Consider the following 21,908-nt stretch of genomic DNA (forward strand, 5'->3'; position numbering starts at 1 on the left):
GGATCTGTTTCCTCAGCCATAAAATGAAGAGGCTGGATTTAGCTGACATCTAAGATACCTTCCAGCTCTCAACCTATCATCAGGAGTCTCTGTAAACTTTATTTTAGGGCTCTACTGTTAAAAATGGTTTGTGAATACTTAAGTGGAGAGTCATTAAAGTGGTTTTTATTAAGACATCTAAATAAAAAGGCATACCTCTCTCTAGGTGGAGAGGGTCAAGGAATTCCAAAAATGTTAGGTCTTTTATGCTGTTTGAAAGGCTTTGTTCCTGCCCCTTCATGCCAATCATGGGCAAAGGGGAAGGTTGAAAGGTTAGACCTTTAGAAGTAGGTGGGACAGACCTGGCCCCAGGTTTTGATCTGGTGAGGCTAAGTCTTTTGTCTTGACTCACTTACCTGTCCATAGGCAACAATATAGGCAGGACCCAGTCTTTGTAATGTAAACTAACAATTCTCCCTTCACCTTCTTGTGGAACCCAAACACCCCCATATTCCTCACACTGCAAACATACTGGTCTTTGTTAAAAAACAAAACAGCACAAGTCAGATGATTTCTATGATGCTGGTTTGCTGGAGGTGAAGAATACAGATAAAAAAAGAAGGCACCAAAGATATCTGTTGAATTCTGTAGTTGAGGTTTTCTTCTCTTCCTGATTACAGTCTGTACTTTGTCATGGCAGAGTATTAGATCTCTGAATGGCTAATACAAGTTTCTACTCAAGTATTCCTATTTTCAGAGTGGAGGGGAGACTGGAACTTGCATCTCTTACAGCTATTCCTTGTGTAGCTGGGCTTTGTGAAGTAGTCTCATATTGTCTGTCTCTGTCTCTGTCTCTTTTCCCTTACTCCTCCTCTCCTGTCTCTCCCTCCTTTTCCTATTCTTTCCTTCTCTCTCCCCTGCCCCTCCTTTTCTCTTATTTTTCTCTTCCCTCCTCCCCTATCCCTTCCTCTCTTTCCTTTTTCCTCCATTTCTTTCTCCTCTCATTTTCTCCTCTCTCTTTATTCCTCTTTTCCCTCTCCTGCATTTCTTTCCTTCTCTGTCTTCTCTCCTTTTCCCTCTCTTCCCTTTGCCTCTCCTTTTCCTCTTCTCTTCTTCCTTTCTTCTTTTCCTTCTCTTTTTCTCCCTGTTGTCTTTTCTGCCTTCTCCTCTAAACTCTTGAGATCCTGCCCTTTTTCTCTTTATTTTGTGAAATTTCTTCCATGACAGTGGTAACTGAGGAATCAAGAAAATCTGTTTTAATTTGATCATATTTTCTTAGGATGGGGACCAGATCATAAAAATCCAAGAGTTAAAACTTAAAGTATAGGAAATGGTGTCTGGAACAACTTTGTAGTTTTAGGTCAGGGACACTGTACGTGCTTTGTTAATCAGAACATGCCCTGTTAATCCCTAAGGTAGAAATTTAGGATTATTGATTTTCCCCTTTGGCTAGGTTGTTTCTCTGAAGTAGACATGCTATATTCTGTATGTTTTGAGAACTGAGCATTGTAAACTGTCTCGGAGTCTGCCTTAGGGGCATATCTTTAGGTATTCATTCATTCTCTGTTGGGGCTGAGAGGGTTGGTTGTATTAATTCCTGCTGATCAGGCAATTGAAGCTAGGAAAGAGAAAGCTCTGCTGAAGATATTCCTCCCACAGGTGGTCAGTTTTCATCTTGATTTTGGACTCTAGTCTCTTAGGCCATTCTGATCCAAAATTTTGCACCAGAATACTTATATAGGTCCATAATCTTTGTGTCTTTTTAATCATTCCTATTTTTTAAATTTGCTACATCAGAGGGTTGTTGTCCAGTTTTGTTTTATTTTTTGACTTTTCTTCAGAAGGTATATAAGATCTAAAGAAGGGGCTTGTGCAGTTCAGTTTATAGAAATAAAATTTGTGATTGGAAATGGAGAGAGGAGTAAGGAAAGAAGTAAATCATTGTTTGAAGGGTCTGACCTGGCTGATGTTATTAGCACTGACAGCACTAGCAGGGAATCCTTCTGCCATGAATGCCACTAGATATTCACAGATGACATATCTATTTTTAACTTTAAACTTTTTTTTTCAGGGGTGGGGTCACAGTTCTGGCCCTGCCCCTCTGTGCCCCTCCAGATGGTAGAATTGGGCCACAGCTGCTGAAGCTTGAGCTACCAGTGGGTGGTAGGGGTAGAAAAAAGGGAAGGCAGGGCAATGTGCCAACCTGGGCCCAGGGAAGCCCAGCTGGGGAAGACAGAATGATCTGTCAACTCTTCTTCCAAAGTGCCTCCCCCCCATTAACCCTTCCTGTTCCAAAGCAGAAGAAATATGTCAGGATTATAGGTTGTTAGTTTTGGAATGTAAATTAACAAAAATTCTTTAATTAGGTTGAGAGATAGGACTGGGGAAGTTGGAGTTGTTCACCCATTCCTGCAGAAAGACTTTGAAAATGTCTAGGTCCTCCTTCATCATTGTTGAAAATATTTATTAGTTCTGTTCCTTCCTTAACTGTGCTGTTTTCATCCCTCATCTCATAACCAAAGGCAACATGAAGCAGATATCTTAGCCAAAGGGAATAGAAAGAAGAGATGGAATTTATTCATGGATTTTTAGGTTTATTGTATACTTTCTTTTGTGTCTGAATTTAAAGCAAAGGCCCTGGGAATCAAGAATTTGAAGTCTTGTTCAGGTTCAGGTTCCTTGTGTCATATAACATGCCCATAAGCCCTTTCTGTCTCCTTTTTGATGATACTTTTCTTTTTTTGCTGGGCTGAGTCTCTCAGAGATTTTTTTGACTCAATATCATGGTCCTGGGTATCAGGAAGATACTTGTCTAATGATGGTATCTAGGTAGTTGATAATACCCTAGATAGACCATGAAGCATCATCTTCCTTTTCTTTATTTTTTAATAGTATTTTATTTTTTCTTCAATTAAATATCAAGAAAATTTTAGCATTCATTTTTACAAGATTTTGAGTTACATATTTTTTCCCTCACTCCCTCCCCTATCCTCTTTTGAAAATGGTAGACATTTTGCTATAGTTTATGCATGCACTGTCATGTAAAACATATTTGCATGTTAGTCCTAGTTGGGATAGAAGAAACATCAAAAGGAATAAAGTAGTCACAAGAAAGAATAAAGTAATTGAAATAAAATGCTTCAATCTGCAATCAGGGTCCATCAGTTCTTTGTCTGGATTCTGGGTAGCATTTTCCTTTGTAAGTCCTATGTACTTGTTTTGGATTGTTGTATTGCTGAGAAGAGCTGGGTCATTCATAGTTGATCATCATACAATATTGTGTTCATTGTTTTCCTGGTTCCATTCATTTTACTTTGTATCAGTTCAGACAAGTTTTTTTGAAATCTGCCTGTTCATCATTTCTTATTGCACAATAGTATTCCATTTTCTTTCCATATACCATAGTCTATTCAGTCATTCCCCAATTGATGGGCATCCTCTCAATTTCCAATGTTTTGCTGCCTTGAAAAGGTTATTATAAACATTTTTGCATATGTGGATCCTTTTCCTTAATTTATGATCTCTTTGGGATATAGATCTAGTAGTGCTATTGCTGGATCAAAAGGCATGCACAATTTTATTACCCTTTGGGCATAATTCCAAATTGTTTTCCTGAATGGTTGGATCAGTTCATAAGTCCGCCAACAGTGCATTAGTGTAATTTTCCCACATCTTCTCCAACATTCATCATGTTCCTTTTTTTATTTTTATTTTTATTTTTTTTTAGGTTTTTGCAAGGCAAATGGGGTTAAGTGGCTTGCCCAAGGCCACACAGCTAGGTAATTATTAAGTGTCTGAGACCGGATTTGAACCCAGGTACTCCTGACTCCAAGGCTGGTGCTTTATCCACTACGCCACCTAGCTGCCCCATCATGTTCCTTTTTAATCATATTAGCCAATATGATAGGTATGAAGTGTTATCTAGAGTTGTTTTAATTTGCATTTTTCTAATCAAAAGTGATTTGGAATACTTCTTCATATGCTTATAGATAGCTTTGATTTCTTCATATGAAAACTGCCTGTTCACATCCTTTGACCATTTATCAATTAGGTAATGGCTTGTATTCATCATTTTCCTTTTCAGAGGAGCATAGCTTTGGTAATTTTTTTGGTTTTGGGGTAAAAATTCCCACCTCTCATACAGTATAACCTATTTTGACACTATTTGAGAAATTCCTTCTCCAGGGAACCTTTCCTTAGCAATGCTACTAAGTCCTGTTGAACTCATGATAATTTTTGTACTTAGGTATATGATTTGTATAGCTAAATGGATGTCCTTTTATGCTTCCCCTTTCTCTTTGCTTACACTGAAGGTTTCTTAAAGGCAAGAAGAGAAATTTTCTATGAATTTTGTAGTCTTCCACAGTACCTAGTACAGGGCTTTGGGAACAGTGACCATTCAGTGATTGTGGTTGGGTGAGCTGTTCTCCCCAGATCACCTCAGCAGGCCCAGGGAACAACACAAAAAGTGGGAGTAAGAAGGAACTTCACTGAGGCAATGAGAAGTAGGATTCTGCAGACTTTGATTCTGTTTCATTTTCATCCCTCATGTCTTAGTGTTTCCTATAATTACCGATATTGTGCTTTCCACCAAGTTTGGAAATCAGGAAGAGCGCATAGGACAGATTGCCTTTTGTTTAAAGTGCTTCTCCCATTTTCCCAGCTAAAGCCTAACATCCTTGCTTGTTGTCCCCACTCCAAGGACTCAGGAGAGGAGGAAAAAGACCAAAGTCAGTCCAATCTGGAAGAACCGGAAAGCGAACAGTTCTTTGATGAAGAAAGGTATGGTACATGAAATCTTCTTCAGTGGGGTGAGGCAGAGCACCTTAATCATGACCTGGCAAGGGTTCTCATCTCTGAGACAATTATAGAGTGTTCCTGTCTGAAGGGAAGGAGGTTATTGCCCTGATGTTTCCTTCTAAGAAGGACTTTTCAAAGTGCTGTTGCATGCCTTTGAATATGACCTTGATCATACTGTACCATTTACCTGGGAACTGGCCTTATTGTTGTATTAAACTAATTAAGCATTTTATGTGTGGCATAGGACCAAGTCTGGGATAGTCTAACGTATAAAAGGGAAGCCCAGTATGTGTTGTGCTACAGGGGGAGAGGGTCAGCAGTAAACCAAATCCCTTTGACCTCAGGTATGACTAAGGCTCATAGAGGCAGTGGTATCCTATATCTGAGCTACGTGGATCTGGTATTGGTGAAAACTCTGGGGAAAGACCTGTAGATTTTAGAGAGCAAAAATGAATTGATTCTCCTCCTTCTTAAATTAAGCAATTTTGAAAGTGATGATCTCTTGTGTAAGGCTTATTGTTTTCTCCTTATTTTCCTTTCCCTCTTTTCTTGGTCCCCACCTCTTCATTGTGCTTTAGAATAATGGGTACAGACCCACCTGCCAGTATCGCCAGTCATCATTCATGTGAAGAGTAAGTGTATCCCAGAATAACTGGTTTGTCTAAGAAAGGGCTGTGGGAAGCCTGTCTACTGTTTAAAGGAATGTGGTGAAAGATGTGCTACAATTCATTTAGAAGAAATCTTCCTTCTCCCTCCCTTTTACCTTTACTACGTTGAGATACTTTTCTCTATGTGGCTCTCTGTGGAGGGGGGGGGGGAGGAAGGTAGCCAGAGACTGGTGGAGATTAGCTTTCCTTTACCTCTCTCTTCCCTCTAAACCTCTCTTTTTGACCTAAACTGAGAGACAATGAAGCCTATTGTCCTCTTTATGTCTAATAGTTACTTTCTACCTTTTGTGAAGGGAGAAAAGCCAGAGCCTTTTTCATGTCCAAGAGGTAGGAGAAGGGCAGCATTCTCTGGAAGAGGAACCTGGGGAGACAGTGGAACAAGAGCAGAATGTGATGGCTGACCCAACTTCACAGACCTCCTTCCTAAAGAGGTAAGGGTTGGTTTGAATTCTCTGCTGTGTTGATGGAGGTTGGGGTGTGGATGTGTCTGTTACAGAGATGGCAGCCCAGAGGATCTGGAGCCTGCAAAGGAAAGAGTTGGATTTAGGTCTGTGCCAGGTAAGCAACAGGATATTTTGATGAAGAGCCATGTATATGTGTATACCTGAATATGAGACTGGCATAGGGATTCTCTTTCTTCAAGGAAAGTAGTTAGGAGTTTGGCTCTGTTTCTGTACCCTGAACTGGATTTGCAACTGGTGCATTCTTTTTTTTTTTTTTTTTTTTTTGCAAGGCAATGGGGTTAAGTGGCTTGCCCAAAGCCACACAGCTAGGTAGTTATTAAATGTCTGAGGTCAGATTTGAACTCAGATACTCCTGACTCCAGGGCCAGTGCTCTATCCACTGTGCCACCTAGCTGCCCCCAACTGGTGCATTCTAAGTAGAAACTTAGAAACTTTTGAATTAGAAAGTTACACTTTAGTCTTATATTTCATAACAGAAGTAGCAAGCATTGGCAGCTGTTTTTGGGTGATGCTGGAGTAACTTTCCTTCTTCTTTATACTTGCTAATGAAGAGGCAGGGTAGGGAAAAGAGGACTAGACTTGAACTAGGAGACTTGCATCTGAGTCTTAGCTTTGACTCTTAGGAGCATGTGATGATGGTCAAGGCACTTTACCTCTGTGTCACCTCATCTGTAAAATAGGTTACTGTTTATATTACCTGTCTTAGGGTTGTTCTGAAGAAAGAGCTATATATAAATTTGATTATTCCTTTCCTCCACCACCACAGAATCGCCACAGTACCGATTATTTTGGTAGGATTTAGTCTGGGAATTAGAGATGGCAGCCAGAGAAGACTTCCTGATTCAGCGACAAATCTCTCTTCTTGTTCCTTTTGTTCCCTGACAGTGGAAAGTTGTTTCTCTCAGAGCTTTCAGCCTTGGCTTTGAGACTTTTGGTTCTAATAAACACATGGCTACTTTAAAAAGCTAGCATTTAGTCAGTAATATCAATTAAATATGCCTGCCATCTGTCTAATATCTTGCTAGATGCTGAAAAATTCTGTGTCCCAAATGGGGTATGAACTTACACTCTCTGATAGTGTCTCACATAGCCTGGGGATAAGCAAGGAGAGCTAAGGAACTCAGGAAAGCCTGCCACTTGAGGTTGAGAAATTGGTATTTTCTTTTCTTTGTACCTGAACTGAATCCCAAGCTCCCTCCTCTTATCATGCTTTTTTCCCCCTTCTTACTAATACAAAAGTGAGCAGATCATCAGCCCTGGTAATGACCATAAGATGGAAGAAGAGCCGCCTTCCACAAAGGTTGAACATGAACAGAAAAAGGAAGAACTTGAGATATTGACCAGCCCAACCTTGCCAGGCTCCCAAGAAGAGTAAGGGCCTGTTTTACTCTCTGTTCATGTCTTTTGCATGTGGTCTGCCTCCCCATCACTTAAAGAATAGTTATGTGTGTGGGACTTGGGGCTGAAAGCTATTCTGTGGGGGAATATATGTGTAATAGGGAGGTTTGAGTGATCTAAGGTCTTGAAACAAGTCATTGTACCCCAACTATGGCAGGATACCATGCTGGAAGGAGAGGAAGAATCATTTCTGTCCAAACAGATAAAATTTTTGTTATTAAATGAATAATTTAAAACTTAATCTTGAACATCAGTACATCCAAGTAAACTGGCTCAGAATCCACACTTAAATGAAATTAATTTCAATGTATAATTTAATCATAACTTTTCAGCCATTCCTTTTAAGATATTGTTGGGATTCTTTGTCCAACTTCATTCTTCTGGTTCTGCTTTTTCATTTTCAACAATTTCAAAAAGGCTTCTTTGTATTCTTTATATTTGTTAATTTTAATTGTATAATAGATTGTTACATTAATGCACTGCAATCTATTTAACTATTTTCCCATTACTGGATATTTAAGATAGCTCCACCTCTTTGCAATTACATATAATGCTGCTGTGAATATCTTTAACAGCTCTTCTTTTGTTTGTTTGTTAATAACATTTTAAAGGTGTATTCCCAATAGTGGAATTATTGGTTCAAAGGGTATGTTTATTTTTGTAACTTTTACTGCATACTGCAAGAGTGTGCTCTAGAAAGATTCAACATTTTCTGAGCCACATGAATAATTGTACCTGTTTTTTCATAACTAAACTAACATTGAATCTTATTGCTTTTAATTAATTTTTCTTTTTGATGAGTGTGACTTGATACCTTATAGTTGTTTTAATTTGTATCACTTTGATTTTAATGAAATTGAACATTTTGCAAGTGCCTGTTAGTAGCTGAAACTTTTTATTCAAAATGCTCTCAAATCCTTTGTTTTGTTTAATCCTTATAATTTTCTTGTGAAGTAGTGAGGTCAGGTTTCTTTTTTTTTATGCTAAAATTTCCAAGAAGCATGGTAGAGTGTGGATTTTCTCATTTTGAAAGAAGGAAGACCTGGGTTAAAATTCTGACTCTCACACTTTAAGTGACCGTTATGCATCATGAGCTTTTTCTGAAGATTTATTCACAGCATAGTAATTTGTGTTAGTGGAGGGAGTTCCCTTGATATCTTGACATAATAAAACTTTGACATTACATGTATATGTACTATTACCTATATAGGTATTCTCTTTCTTGATCCCATTGCAAAGCCCTCTCTGCCTTGGTGGGTAGTTTCATAAATTGCTATGGCCAGTTTCATAAATTGGTATGGCCAGCTCTTGAATGATGAGCCTCTTCGAACTTTTTTTTGGACATTTTTGAAGCCTGTATAATAATCATTATTACAGTATTTCACATCTACCAGGAACTTTTGCTTGTAACACTATATATAAAAAATGTAAAATGTAATATATCTAGCATATAATGAAAAATGTAATATGCCAAATATACAAATGAGAAAATGGCTTGGAGAGTTTGGCAAGTCACTTGCCCAAGGTCACATAGCAGATTAGTGTCCAGACAGGTCCTTCGATAGGTTTCCCAATACCTGGTGGTTTTCCAGCCTTGGGGAATTTAACAATTCTCGAAGCAGACCATTACAATGGACAGCTATAATTGTTAGAGCATTTTTTCTTTTACTGTATTATGATTTCTATAGGAGTAAGGGTCCATCTCACTAGATCAGGTTAAAAAGTCTATTTCTTTTTTTAAATAATATTTTCCCCCAATTACATGTAAAGATAACTTTTAATATTCATTTTAATAAAATTTTGAATTTCAAATTTTCTCCTTCCTCATCTCCCCTTTCCCTGAGATGGCAAGCAGTTTTATATAGGTTGTATTTGTGCAATCATGCAAAACATTATTTCCACATTAGTCCTAATGTGAAAGAAAACAGAACAAAAGGGAAAAACCATACAAAAAATGGAAAAATAGTATGCTTTAATCTGCATTGACTCCATCAGTTCTTTTTCTGGATAGACCCTTGACATCTTGACATAATAAAACTCTGACATTTCAAACATATATGATATTGTCTATAGCAATACTTCCTTTTCTGATGCAGATTGCAGGTCCACTATGCCTTGATGGGTAGGTTCACAAATTGCTATGCCCAGCCCTTGGGTGATAAGCCTCCTTGAACTTTGGCTTGACCTCATAATAGCCAGTTTTTTATCATAAGTTAGAATGGTCTTGGCTAGCTAAGTCATTCACAGTTGATCATTGTACAGCATCTGCAAAGGATATTTCAAAAAGGAGATGCAGTGACTATTCAAGGCAGAGCATAGGCTACTCTTCTCGACATAGCTGTATTAGTCATTCATTCTCTATCCCAGAGTAACTAACTACCTCTCAATATCTCTTTGTAGCATCTCAATTGGGGCAGATGATGGGAATTTCTATACTTTTACCTAGCACTTGCCATCTTGTTTTCTCCTGGATACTTTTTTTTTGCAAGGTAATAGGGTGAAGTGCCTTGCCCAGCTAGGTAATTATTAAGTGTCTGAGGCAGGATTGGAACTCAGGTACTCCTGACTCCAGGACCAGTGCTCTATCCACTGTGCCACTTAACTGCTCCTCCTGGATTCTTTCAAACCTCATGATTTCTTTCTAGTTGTCTTCAAAGTTTCATTAGGGAAAAAACTTTATTTTTTCTTGTGATCTTGAGAACAATGACTGATTGTCCCATTAATATGGTACAGCATCTTCCAGATTGCCCGTAGAGTTTCCTGAGTAGAATCGGGAGAAAGGACATGGAGGTAGGAGACAGCCCAGACAACCCAGAGGGGATTAGGAAGTCATTTGTGATAGCATGTCCTATGCAACAGGAGATAGAGAAGAGAGGATCTGCTTTGAAATCATGTAGAATCATTTTTTCAGTACTCTGTGAGCAATTGGACATAGAGAATCTCAATTTGAACACATACGAGAGGTCATTTAGTCCAACTTGATCCTGAATAGTAATCTTTTCATAACCTCCTCCATGAACCTTTCTGAGTTCTCTGGGTGAATACCTCTATTGAAGGGCCACCTGGTGTCTGTAAAGTCAATCCATTCTACTTTTGGACCACTGGTACTTAAGCATTTCCCTACATCAACTAAAATCTTAAGATCTTCTCCTTCCACCCATTGCTCTAATTTTTTTCACGTAGGCCTAGCAGTACAAATCTTAGTTTTTATTACTTGTACTTTCAGGGTTCCCCTGAACCTTTTCTCCAAGGTTAAGCATTCTCAGATCTTAATTGGGTATGTTCTCTAGGCCCTTCCCTTGCCTGGTCATGTATGTCCTCTTGCGCTGCCAAGAACTGAGCATAGTTTGTCCAGAGGGCAGCCAGATAGTGTAGTGGGTAGGTCATTAAACTTGGAGTTAGGAAGACCAGAGTTCAAGTCTAGCCTCTGACATTTCCTAGCTGTGCGACCCTGGGCAAGTCAGGTAGCATCTCCCTGTTCGACTCAGTTTCTTCAGCTGCAGAATGGGGTTGTTGTGATAATCATATTTATAAAACACAGTGCCTGGAACATAAGTGCTAATGACTTTTAGACTGTCTCTTCTGCTCTCTCATATCTTTAGCAAAGAGCTTTGTAAAGAACTTAAGTCCTGAGGCTGGGCCCTGAGTGGGGAAACAAGATCTCCAGGTTCCAGCTCCAGGGTTGGCAGATTGTTCCTGGACTCTCACCCTTCCCCCTCTCGTGGTTTTTTTGGGGAAGGATGTGAGATTCAGTGCCTTTGGGTACTGGTAGGGCTCCTTTTGTACCACCCTGGAATGAGTCTGGCCAAATGTTCTGAGATCATGCCATGTGAGAACCCGTATAGTTGGAACTGAGCCTGTACAGCATGGAAAGGGGGGCAGAGGAGGGGTGGAGCAGAATACTTGAGAAGCTATCATTGACCCCAAAGGGCAGAACTAGAAATAATGGGTAAAAGCTGCAGAGGTGTATTTTGGCTTGAAGTCAGGAAAAATTCCCAACAGAATTATCCCAAAGTGAAATGGGTTTGCCTTAGAGATAGTGGGTTTTCCCTCACTTGCAGTCTTCAGACAAAGGCTGTATGACTGCTTGTCAGGGTATGCTGTAGAAGACATTCTTGTTTGGACCAGTTGTCTTCTGGGGGTCTGGTCTCTTCTAATGTTGACTCGGATTTTGTCAGGTGGCTCTGACCCATTGCTTGTGGTCTCAGGCCTCTATTGAAACCTTTCCCAAATCCAGACACTGGGGAAGGAGGAAGACTAATTAGAAAGTAGCCCTCTGTAATACCCTACATACTAAGGTATGCAAACACACGTGTATTTGCAGGTTCGTTGCACACTGGCACTTTATCTGATGCTTCATCTCCTCTGCAGCATCTGTCCCTAGAGCCCCACATAGTTAGATAGCCCACAGGGGAGAGAAACATTAAAAGGTACCATCTTAGGAAAAAATGATGCTTTCAGCCAAGGTTGGAAATGAGTTGGAGAGTTGATGAGGCGGAGAGCTGCAGGGAGAGGGAGGCTGTTTCTGAGGGCAGGATTCTCAAAGGAGGGAGGTGGCAATAGCAGCCCATCTGACATCTGCATTGGTTGGACTTGCCAGTGTGTATGAAGTGGGCCAAAAAAGAGATTTGAGAAAGAGGGAACCCAGGTGTGACCTAGGGCTACTCCGTGGTTTTGGGAAATCAATCAACAAGAATTTTAATGATTTTATCCAGAAGCTAATATAGTCCTACCTCACTCCTTCATCTAGACAAAGGTTTCCAAATTGTAATTTCAAAGCTCCTTGGATGCCATTTTTCTCTTGCTATTCTGATGTGTCACCTCCCATCTGTTGTTTGCTGGAGTTGAAAGAAGGAGAAAGGAGATCCTGAACCCCACACTTTGTAGAATAACCCACAAGGCTCATGCTGAGCATCTCCATTGACATTGACAGTTGATTCCCATTTGGTCTTTTGGCTCTTTTCACGATTGACTGCTTAGGCCAACTTTGAGCTTTTCCTACATCTTGAGACTACACTTAATGAGGTATGACTAAAAAGTCAAGAAAATGGTTTTTATAACAAATAAAACAAATAAACAAATGAAATAAAACAAAAAGGAATTTATCTTTATCCTTTCTACTGATTCTTATCCAGATTTAAGGTCATGAACTTAGAAAGAATCATTTGTTTCAATATTTTGATTGTTTGAAAGAAACATTTCTGGAACTCCTCTTTGAGACCTATTCATATCTGGAAGCCAAGAATCCCAGTGACTCACATCAGGCAACACTGGTTTTGATGAATAATTTCTGATATTTTTGCTTTAAAAAAATCACCTGGGAATACCTTCTTCATTCCACCATCTTGGCATTGGAAGTTCCCCCCAAAAAGAACTGCCTCTTAAACAGATGTGGTATAGGTACTAAATTGTTGCAATTCCCATTGCCTGGTGTAATGGGTGGAATGTTGGACTGGGAATCAGAAGACCTGGGTTCAAATTCTGACTTTTTACTAGCAATGTGACCACAGGACAAGTCATATAACTTCTCAAGGTTTCAGTTACTCTATAAAATGAGAGGGTTGGACTTGATTGACCTCAAAGATACCTTTTAGTATTTGATTCTGTGATCTCCTATCCTAAAAAAATTTTCAGCCAGAATCCCCTAACAGTATGAGAAACCTTTATGCCTAAACTATGAACAGGGAAGCTATAGAGTTCCAGGAGTTGAGCTGTATTCTCTATATTGGGGAAATATCCTCCCTTTTTCTCTTGGGAGATAGAGAACAGATTCAAGGGGACTGTTTTCAGCCTAATGACATGAACCTCAAATAGCATGTCTCCTGGGGGGAGGAAGGGTTGTTAATACTGGATTATCTAAGGGAAGAATCAGCTAGTGATAATGATCTTCACAACTACTACCTTCCTTAGCTACCTTAATGCGGCCTGTGTGACAACTTTTCTAGGAATCAAAGATGTGCCACCCCAGTCACCTTACTCAATTTCCCTAGGAGCCTGGTGTCTTAGTTAGAGAGACAATTAGCATTATAGCCAAACTATTTATTGAGTTGATTAATACTTTGTCTTTGGACAGTGGGAGTTAGATTTTTGTTCTCTATATGTCTTATATATCTTATATGATGTGCATCTGTGTGCCCTAATAAATTTGACTCCACATTTTGTATGGTGGATACATGCTAAAGGCTAATCAGAGTCCATCTGTTATGCCATATGACATTGTGTTACTCTCTGCCTTTGATAGACTTGTCCGAGAATCTGTAACCCTTCAGAGGCAGCCCTTAGGAGATTCTCTAAAGGACCTAGAGGAGAAGATAGCCCAGGATCTGGAGCAAGAGGGGGTGAGATTGTTAGAGGATCGGAGACAGAAGATGGAACAGCTGCGGGAGAAGCTGTGTCGAGAGGAAGAGGAAGAGATGCTGAAACTTGAACAGCAGAAAGACAAGTCCCTCAGGTTCTCTTCCTTCCTCTTGGGGAAGAAGGCTTCTGGGGCCTGGTATTGGCAGTAACGCTCATATGTGGGGTGCCATGTTTCCTTCTTAGACCAGGATGCTACTTGCTTGCTTTTGGCAATTCATTGGCAATTCATAGAATCCTGTATTTGGAATGGTCCCAAAAGGTCATCTGATTTAGCTATTACTTGAAGTGTGCATCTGCCCTATAAATATCGCCGACAGATTCACCCAGCCTTTTCTAACTGGAAATTCATTGCTTCCCAATAGAGTCCATTCCACTTTTGGACAGCTCTAATTGTTAAGAAGTATTAACTATATTGAACTAAAAAGTCTTCTGTAATTTCTACTTAATTCTGCCCTTTTGCACTCAAGTAGAACATACATTAAGTTCCTCTTTCATATAACAGCCCTTCAGATATTTAAAGCTATTCAGTTGTTTTGTTCCCCCTAATACTTCTTTATTTTTATTTTTTTAAGTTTTTTTTTTTTTTTTTTTTTTGCTAGGCAATGGGGGTTAAGTGGATTGCCCAAGGCCACACAGCTAGGTAATTATTAAGTGTCTGAGGCTGGATTTGAATTTAGGTACTCCTGACTCCAGGGCCGGTTTTCTATCTACTGCACCACCTAGCTGCCCCTCCTAATACGTCTTTAGATTTTACTTCCCTATTGTTTCAGTTGATGGGTGCATGATATAGTTTTTGGTCCTTCTTGGTTTTACCAAAAATTAGGGACTAAGAACTGAGAATAATATTTCAGATATTCCCTGATAAGGTTAGGGGTCAGCACATCCCCCTACCTTGTTCTTGATGCTATGCTTTTGTTAATGCAACCTCAGATTCCATTAACTCCTCTGGCTGACATGATTGAATGTTGATTCATTGGGAGCAGTGGTGTAGATAATCCCAGACCATTTATATTTGGCTTTGGAATTGATTCTGACTCTTTTGGCAGCAGATTTGCTTTAATCATTTTATTTTGCTCAGTCCAATATTAAAGTGAGCTTGAATTTCTTGAGCATAAACCAGCTGACAGTGAAGAATTCAGATAGCTTTCGAAGTATATTATGTAAATTGGGAGAAGCTAACCTGAGATTAAACAATCAAAGGCTCTAATCTAAAAAATTAGATAATCCATAGATGGATAACCAAGAGTTGTCTATCTTTGGAATGGAAGAATGTTTTTTTGAGATTAAGCAACTAGCTTTCCACTTTGAGAGGATGGGTCCCCCCCAATTTATTCTTCCATTCCTCTCCCCAAGAATTGGCAGAGGGAGGGAGCGTGGCCATAGGTAGAAATAGACTCATTGCTAAACTTTAGGAAGCTGCTTCTTCAGCCATCCTGCAGGCTCACAGTAAGGGCCCATTGACAGAAGAGGAATTAAGTTTCAAGCCCTCTCCTGTGTTTCTTTTAGGTCTTTGAGGGAACAGCTCAGGAAAACAGCTGAGGAGGAAGAGGCTCAAGTGAGGAAAGAAGAGGATCAGAAACTTTCCAAGCTCCGAGCTCAAATTCTAGCCAGTACAGAAACCCAAGAGAAGCAAATTAGGTGTGGATCTTATTGTGAGCCTCCCAGCCTCCCTGGAGAACCTTACCTTATATTTTACAGAAACAAATGAGGCCATTTGCCATGAGATCTCTTCTCTCTTCCTCAGCTTCCTTCATTCAGATGTCTTCTACCCCTCTTCTCTTCCTTCACCCTTGTCTCATATGATGAAGCAGTTGTATGCCTTACCAAGGCTGACACTTCTGCCAGCTCAGGTGATCCATCCATTCCATCCCATCTCCCCAACCGATTGCTCCCTTTGTCATTCCTATTCTGTCTTTCTCTGTCTACTGACTCCTTCCCTGCTGTTTATAATCATAACTATATAAAAAAAAGCAACCACCCACTTGATCCTGCCATTCCTGCTCTCTATCATCCCATATCTCTGGATCTTTTGACTAAATCTGTGAAAAAGCTATCTACAATATGTCTGCATTTTCTCTCTTACTCTCCTCTTCCCTTTCAGTTCAACTTCCAACTTTATCATGCGTCTGAAACTGCTCTTAATTGCCAAATTCATTGCCCATTCTCATTAACATCTCTGCAGCCTTTGACAGTGTTGATCACACTCTTCTACTTGATATTCTCTTTTCCTCAGGTTTTCAGGATACCCCCTTTGCCTGCTTTTTCACAATTTTCTTTGCTGGATCCTTATCCAGAACATGCCATCTAATCATAACTGTCCCTCAGGGGCCTGTCATGGACTCTTTTCTCTCTATAGTCTACTTAACTTGGTGATCTCATCGATTCCTTAGATTAAGTGACCATTTCTATGCTGATGATTTTCAGATCTACCTTTCCTGTCTTTCCTGCCCAACTCTGATAGTCTCTAGCCTTTCAGACATCTTGTCCTGAATGTCCAATAGACATCTTAAACCTGATATGTCCAAAATTGAACTTAATATCTTTCCCCTTAAACCCACCTCACCACTCTATTACTTTGGAGACCACATCATCCTCCCAGTCCCTTGGACTTCCAACCTAGAAGGCATCTTCATTATTTCTCACCCCATGTCTAATCATGTTAACCAAGGCCTATCAATCTTACCTCTGCAACATCTCCCAAGTATGCCCCCTTCTCTCTTCCGACAGTGTCCCCATTCTAATGCAGGCTCTCCTCACTCCAAGCCTGTTCTATTGCAAAAGCTTGCTGCTGGATTTGCCTGCCTCAAGTCTTCCCTCCCAGTCCAGTTCATCCTCCATTTAGCCACTAAAGTGATTTTCCTAAAGTAAAGGTCTCGCCATGTCATCTCCCCTATTCAATAAACTCTATGACTTTCTAACCCCTCCAAGAAGAAATATAAAATGCTCTGTCATTCAAAACTCCTCATAACCTAGCTCCTTCCTATTTTTCCAGTCTTCTTACACCTTACTCCCCCATATTCCAAGCACTCTTCCATCTATGAGACTGACTGCCTTGCTGTTCTATGAACAAGATGCTCCATTTCTTGACTGGCCATTTTTCTCTATTTCTCTGCCATGCCTGGAATATTCTCCTTCATCTCTTTTTACTGGCTTCTCTGGCTTTTTTAAAGACCCAACTAAAATCTTACCTTCCACAGAATACTTTTCTTGACTTCTCCCTGATTCTAGTGCCCTCCCTTTATTAATTATTTTCTACTTATCATGTAAGTATCCTGCTTGTTTGTATCTGTTAGGCTGTCTCCCCCATTAGATTGTAAGCTTCTTGAGGGCAGGGATTGTCTTTCATCTTTTTTTTATAACTCTAGTGTTTATCTCCAGTCTGGCACAAGGTAGGCACTTAACAAATGTTTATTGATTGATTGATTGACTGGTGGAGAATGGAATCTGTTGTCTCAGCAAGCTCTCCCCAATGGTGCTCATGTCTGTCTCATTGCCCTCTGGTCTCTCCAGGGCAGAACAGGAAGCTTCATTAAAGAAAATAAGAGAAGATTTGGAGTCATTGCAGAAGGATGAAAAGTCTAGCCTGGAACAGAACAAGAAGGAGATGCTAGAGAAACTTAGGAAGGAAATGGAGATTAATGAAAAGAGAGAGAGGGCCCTCTTGGAAGAGGAGAATGAAAAAGCAATGAGTCAACTGAAAGAACGACTGGAAAATGAAAGGAAGGAGGTGTGTATGTCTAATTAAAGGCTCTTTGCCCTGAATATAGTAACTTCCTTAGGTTCACTTTATGAGAAATAAAATAGGAATGAGGTCTAGGACTCTGTTTAGGGCAAAGAGGAAGATCAACCACTCATGTTTAGAGGTTAGGACATAATAATGAATGTTATTTACAAATGGATCTGGGAGGAGGGTGACTTTGGATCCATTCAACAGAGAAGCTTAGAATGAATCTGTCTGTTCTAAGGGTTACTCTTGGGAGTGAGGGACTTTGAAGTACCTTGAGAATTTTTCTCTTAGAAGATGGGGGTTGATCTTGGGACAGTAGTAACAGGCGTGCCCTTGTCAGTTATGATAGATTGGGGTCTGGGGGAGAAATATCCTTGTCCTACAGTAATCCTATAGCTGCTTCATGCCCCATCCACCCATAACTGGAAGCAGAATCTCTTGGGGGGATTCTCCCTTACCTTTGTCCCAGTGGGGTAGGTGAAATGACCTCACATTCCTCAGAGCTTAGTTAGCATGCTTTTTTTTGTCTCTTTCTTCATCTTTATTCAACTAACATTCCCTTCAAATAGGTATTATAATAAGTAGAAACCTGAAAAGTTGGCCCATACTGGCTGTGTGACCAGCCAAATTACTTAATTTTCAAGGCTCTAGGCAGCTCTCTTAAGAGAATCCAATGCTGAGCCAGGTGCTGGTCTTTTTTGGGAGAATAACTTTCCTCATCTGGAATTTCCTATAGTAATGAAAACACAGGGTCCTTTCCTCACTCCAAAATGGCAAATTCTATAGACCTTTCCAGGTTTTCCCAGGGATTTAGGCATTGGAGAAGCTCTAAATGGTGGCATATCCAAAGCTATGTATCCTTTGCAAGATTTGGAACTGAGGGGAGCGGGGCTCAGGGAAATTAATGACATTTTTTTCATGTATTTATTTAAACTCAAGAAAGATGATAGTTTGGCTATACTCCTTTCTAAACTCAAGAAAGATATTAGTTTGGCTATAATCCTTTCTATAACTAAGGGAATATGGATGGGTAGTCACCCATGGCTTTTTTGGATGCTTACTTGATTTTAAATTGTAGAAATTAGAAGAATAATTTCAGAGAAACAAAGAATCATATGTGATTCTTCATGTCATAGGTTTATTTGTAAGATTTTGAGTTCCGGATTTTACTCCCTATCTTCCTTCTCCCCTCCTCAAGCCAGCAAGCCATCTGATGTTATACATATAGAACATATTTCCACATTAGTCATGTTGTGAAAGAAGAATCAGAACAAAAAGGAAAAACCACAAGAAAGAACAAAAAGCAAATTTATTGAAAATAGTATACTTTGATTTGCATTCAAACTCCATAGTTCCTTCTCTGGATGTGGATGGCATTTTCTATCATGAGTCTTTTGGAATGGTCTTGGATTATTGAATTGCTGAAGAGATCTAAGTCTCTCATTGTTTGAATGTATATTATCTTATTTGGTCCTCACTGAAATCCTGTGAGAGAGCCAGCTAGTTGGAGAATAGATAGTAAATAGAGTCTTGAACCGGGAGGATGGGAGTTTGAATTCAACCCCAGACACTTGGCACTTACTGTTTTATTTTTTTTTAATTCTTTTTTTAAAAAATTCTATTTATTTAAGGCAATAGGATTAAGTGACTTGTCTAACGTCACACAGCTAGGCAAGTATTAAGTGTCTGAGGCTGGATTTGAACTCAGGTACTCCTGACTCCAGGATTGGTGTTCTATCCACTGTGTCACCTAGCTGCCTCTTAACTGGGTGATCTTGGGCAAGTCATTTAATCCTGATTGCCTTGCATCCCAGGCCATCTCAAATGATCCTGATCCTTATTTGATTACTAGACATGGATGGCTCTGGAGGAGAAAGTGAGGTTGGTATCTTAGCACAGCCCCCCTTCATTTAAATCTAATTCACTTGCTTGTTATGGCATCACCTCCCTGATGTGTGGTTCAGAGAACAAAGGCCAAACATCATGTGATAGTAGTAAAAGTAGTATTAAACTAATTTTGTGAATGAGGAAACTGAGGCTTAGATGGGTTAAGCATTTTGTTCATGATCATACAGTTGAATGATTGTAAGAATAAGAACTCGAATCTAGTTCTTCTGACTCCAACACCAGGTCTTTTTCTAGTTTTTCATCAGTCAGTGTGAAATGGGTTTATGGTATGGTTCCCTCTCCTTGGCAGTATCTAGTCAAGAACCCCATCTATTTATCTCTTTCATTGTTCCTTGTTTCTTCCCCTTTCACCAGGCTATGGCAGCACTGGAGAAGGAGCATGCAAGTAACCTGGAGAGGCTTCAAGCCTTAGCTGAGGAGAAGCATCGTGAGGTGAGACTACTGTTTCTCATGACAGGCCACTCTAGGGTACGAGCTTAGAGGAGGGAGATGAGGGCACCTTGATTCCAAAGAGTCAGCTGTAGTGCCAGTGGACACTGGTCACAATTAAGGTTGGGGGGCAGCTAGGTGGCGCAGTGGATAGAGCATCAACCTGGAATCAGGAGGTTCTGAGTTCAAATCCAGTATCAGACAATTAATAATCACTTAGTTGTGTGACCTTGGACAAGTCACTTAATCCCGTTACCTTGCAAAAACAAAAACAAACACAACCATAATTTAGGTTGGCAGAGAAGGTCCTCCCTCAGTGACCAGGCCCATTTTTCTTGGGTGTGTCCACAGCCTGGACACTTGCCTCTCCTCTTCCATATTCAGTCAGTTGTCAGGTTACATTGGTTCTAGCTCCCTAGCATCTCTTAGGTTGCACTCCTTCCTTCTCTTTCCTATCACTACCACAACCTTAGTGGAAGTCCTTCTTGCCTCTCACCTGGACTCTGTACAGTAGTTCTATCTCTTATTTTTTTTTTCTTTTCATTTTGTCCTCCATATGGTTCCCAAAATAAATTTCCAAAGCCACGAATCTGACCAGGTATTTGATCTGCTTAAAAAATCTCCTGGGGTTCTCTGATGATCACCTCCTCAAATACAGTCTCTCTAGTCCCGCATGTAACACTTCCCACTGTCTGGCTCCAGCTTCACATGTTCTGTGCTCCAGCTGGACTGATAGACAGTCTTCCTTGAACTTGGGTTTTCCATCTGCCTTCTATCCTTTCAGAGAGAGCCTGGAATGTGCTCTCTCCCTACTTGCTCCTTTGAACTTCCCTAGATTCCTTCAGGGCTCCCTCCATTCAGGTGTCCCCTACCCCCCGACTAGTAGTGTTGTCCTCAGTGTTGCCATCGGCCCATGAAATGTAAGTACACAGTAGGATCTATTTATGGTATTTACTTGATATTTATTTACATCTCTGTTGTCTTCCCCGTGGCAGTAAGCTCTCCTTAATAATAGCTGGTATTTGGACAACTAAGTTTTACAGAGAGCTTCTAAAAGATGATCTCATTTTGCTCGCACAGGGGAAATTAGAGCTGATAGAAGTTATATGACTTACCCAGGTTTGCAAGCGAGGCTATGTCTTTAGCAGGATTTGCATCCAGGTCTTGATTGCAAGTAGAGAGAAGAGAAAGGAGCCCATGACAGGACCCTGAGGGACAGTTACGATTAGATGGCATGTTTTAGATAAGGACCCAGCAAAGAAGATTGTGAAAAAGCGGGCAAAGGGGGTATCCTGAAAACCTAAGGAAAAGAGAATATCAAGTAGAACAGTGTGATCAACACTGTCAAAGGCTGCAGAGATGTTAAGTAGAATGAACATTAAATTTGGCAATTAAGAACACCCTCACAATTCTGGAGAACAACTTCTGATTCATTTTTCCCTTTGTCTTCCTGTGGCTGATGTAGTGTCTCACACAAAGTAGGGTCTTGGTAAATGACAGTTGCTTGATAGGGGCTTAATGTTTATGTGGTGAGCCCCCATTGCAGGTATAGCATGATAGATTTAGAGCTGGAAGGGACTAGAGGGCCCAGATCACACGGATAGCTAGGGGTCCAAATCCAGCCTCTCTTTCCTATGCTGCCCCATAGTCCTCCCTCCTTCCATAGCACTATTCACTCCCTCCTCAGATCATGGCCAACCTGAAGAAGCAGTTTGAGGAGGCCCATCGGAAGGAAGAGGCCCAGCTGTGGGAAGAGATGGGTCAGGAAGAACAGAGAATCCAACAGAAAAGTTACCGACTAATGGAGTATGAAAGAGAGGTGAGCCAGAGACTGCTGTTGGCTGCCCAAGGCCACTGGGGAGGAGTGGCCCTGCACATCCCTTGAGAAGTGGGGAGCACATGGACCCTGAAGGACTCCACTCTGCTTTGAGCTTCTGATGACTCGTTTTCCTCCCATTTGCATGAATCTGTCCAGGGTTCCCCAGACACTATTCCAAGGGTCTCCTTCCTGTTAGAAAGGTGTCTAGGATGATATGGAGGCTGGGGTGGCCCCTTGACCTGCTCATTCTGTCAAGGTGGACACATGTATCCATTTTCCAGTTTGGTGTCATAGACTCACTGCCCCCTTCCATCCTGGCACTAGCCTTGGCCTGCAGAAAGAATGTGCTGGGGGGCGGC

At 40.5% G+C, this 21,908-nt stretch overlaps 1 protein-coding gene across 5 annotated transcripts in view; it reads left to right on the forward strand.

Annotated features, from left to right (window-relative positions):
* Positions 1–21,908, forward strand: part of CEP164 (centrosomal protein 164) — a 79,475-nt gene that overhangs the window by 45,988 nt on the left and 11,579 nt on the right. For 2 of the 5 annotated variants that reach the window (XM_074216769.1, XM_074216772.1), the window contains 9 exons: positions 4,682–4,761; positions 5,358–5,411; positions 5,741–5,878; positions 7,151–7,282; positions 13,551–13,760; positions 15,173–15,304; positions 17,177–17,393; positions 19,656–19,733; positions 21,418–21,549. In XM_074216769.1, coding sequence (XP_074072870.1) covers positions 4,682–4,761; positions 5,358–5,411; positions 5,741–5,878; positions 7,151–7,282; positions 13,551–13,760; positions 15,173–15,304; positions 17,177–17,393; positions 19,656–19,733; positions 21,418–21,549 — 1,173 coding nt within the window. The remainder of the gene's footprint in view (positions 1–4,681; positions 4,762–5,357; positions 5,412–5,740; positions 5,879–7,150; positions 7,283–13,550; positions 13,761–15,172; positions 15,305–17,176; positions 17,394–19,655; positions 19,734–21,417; positions 21,550–21,908) is intronic. The other 3 variants (XM_074216770.1, XM_074216773.1, XM_074216771.1) reach the window with 2 other exon arrangements.

The sequence above is a fragment of the Macrotis lagotis genome, chromosome 1, assembly GCF_037893015.1.
Source record: "Macrotis lagotis isolate mMagLag1 chromosome 1, bilby.v1.9.chrom.fasta, whole genome shotgun sequence".
In the NCBI taxonomy this organism is placed as follows: domain Eukaryota; kingdom Metazoa; phylum Chordata; class Mammalia; order Peramelemorphia; family Peramelidae; genus Macrotis; species Macrotis lagotis.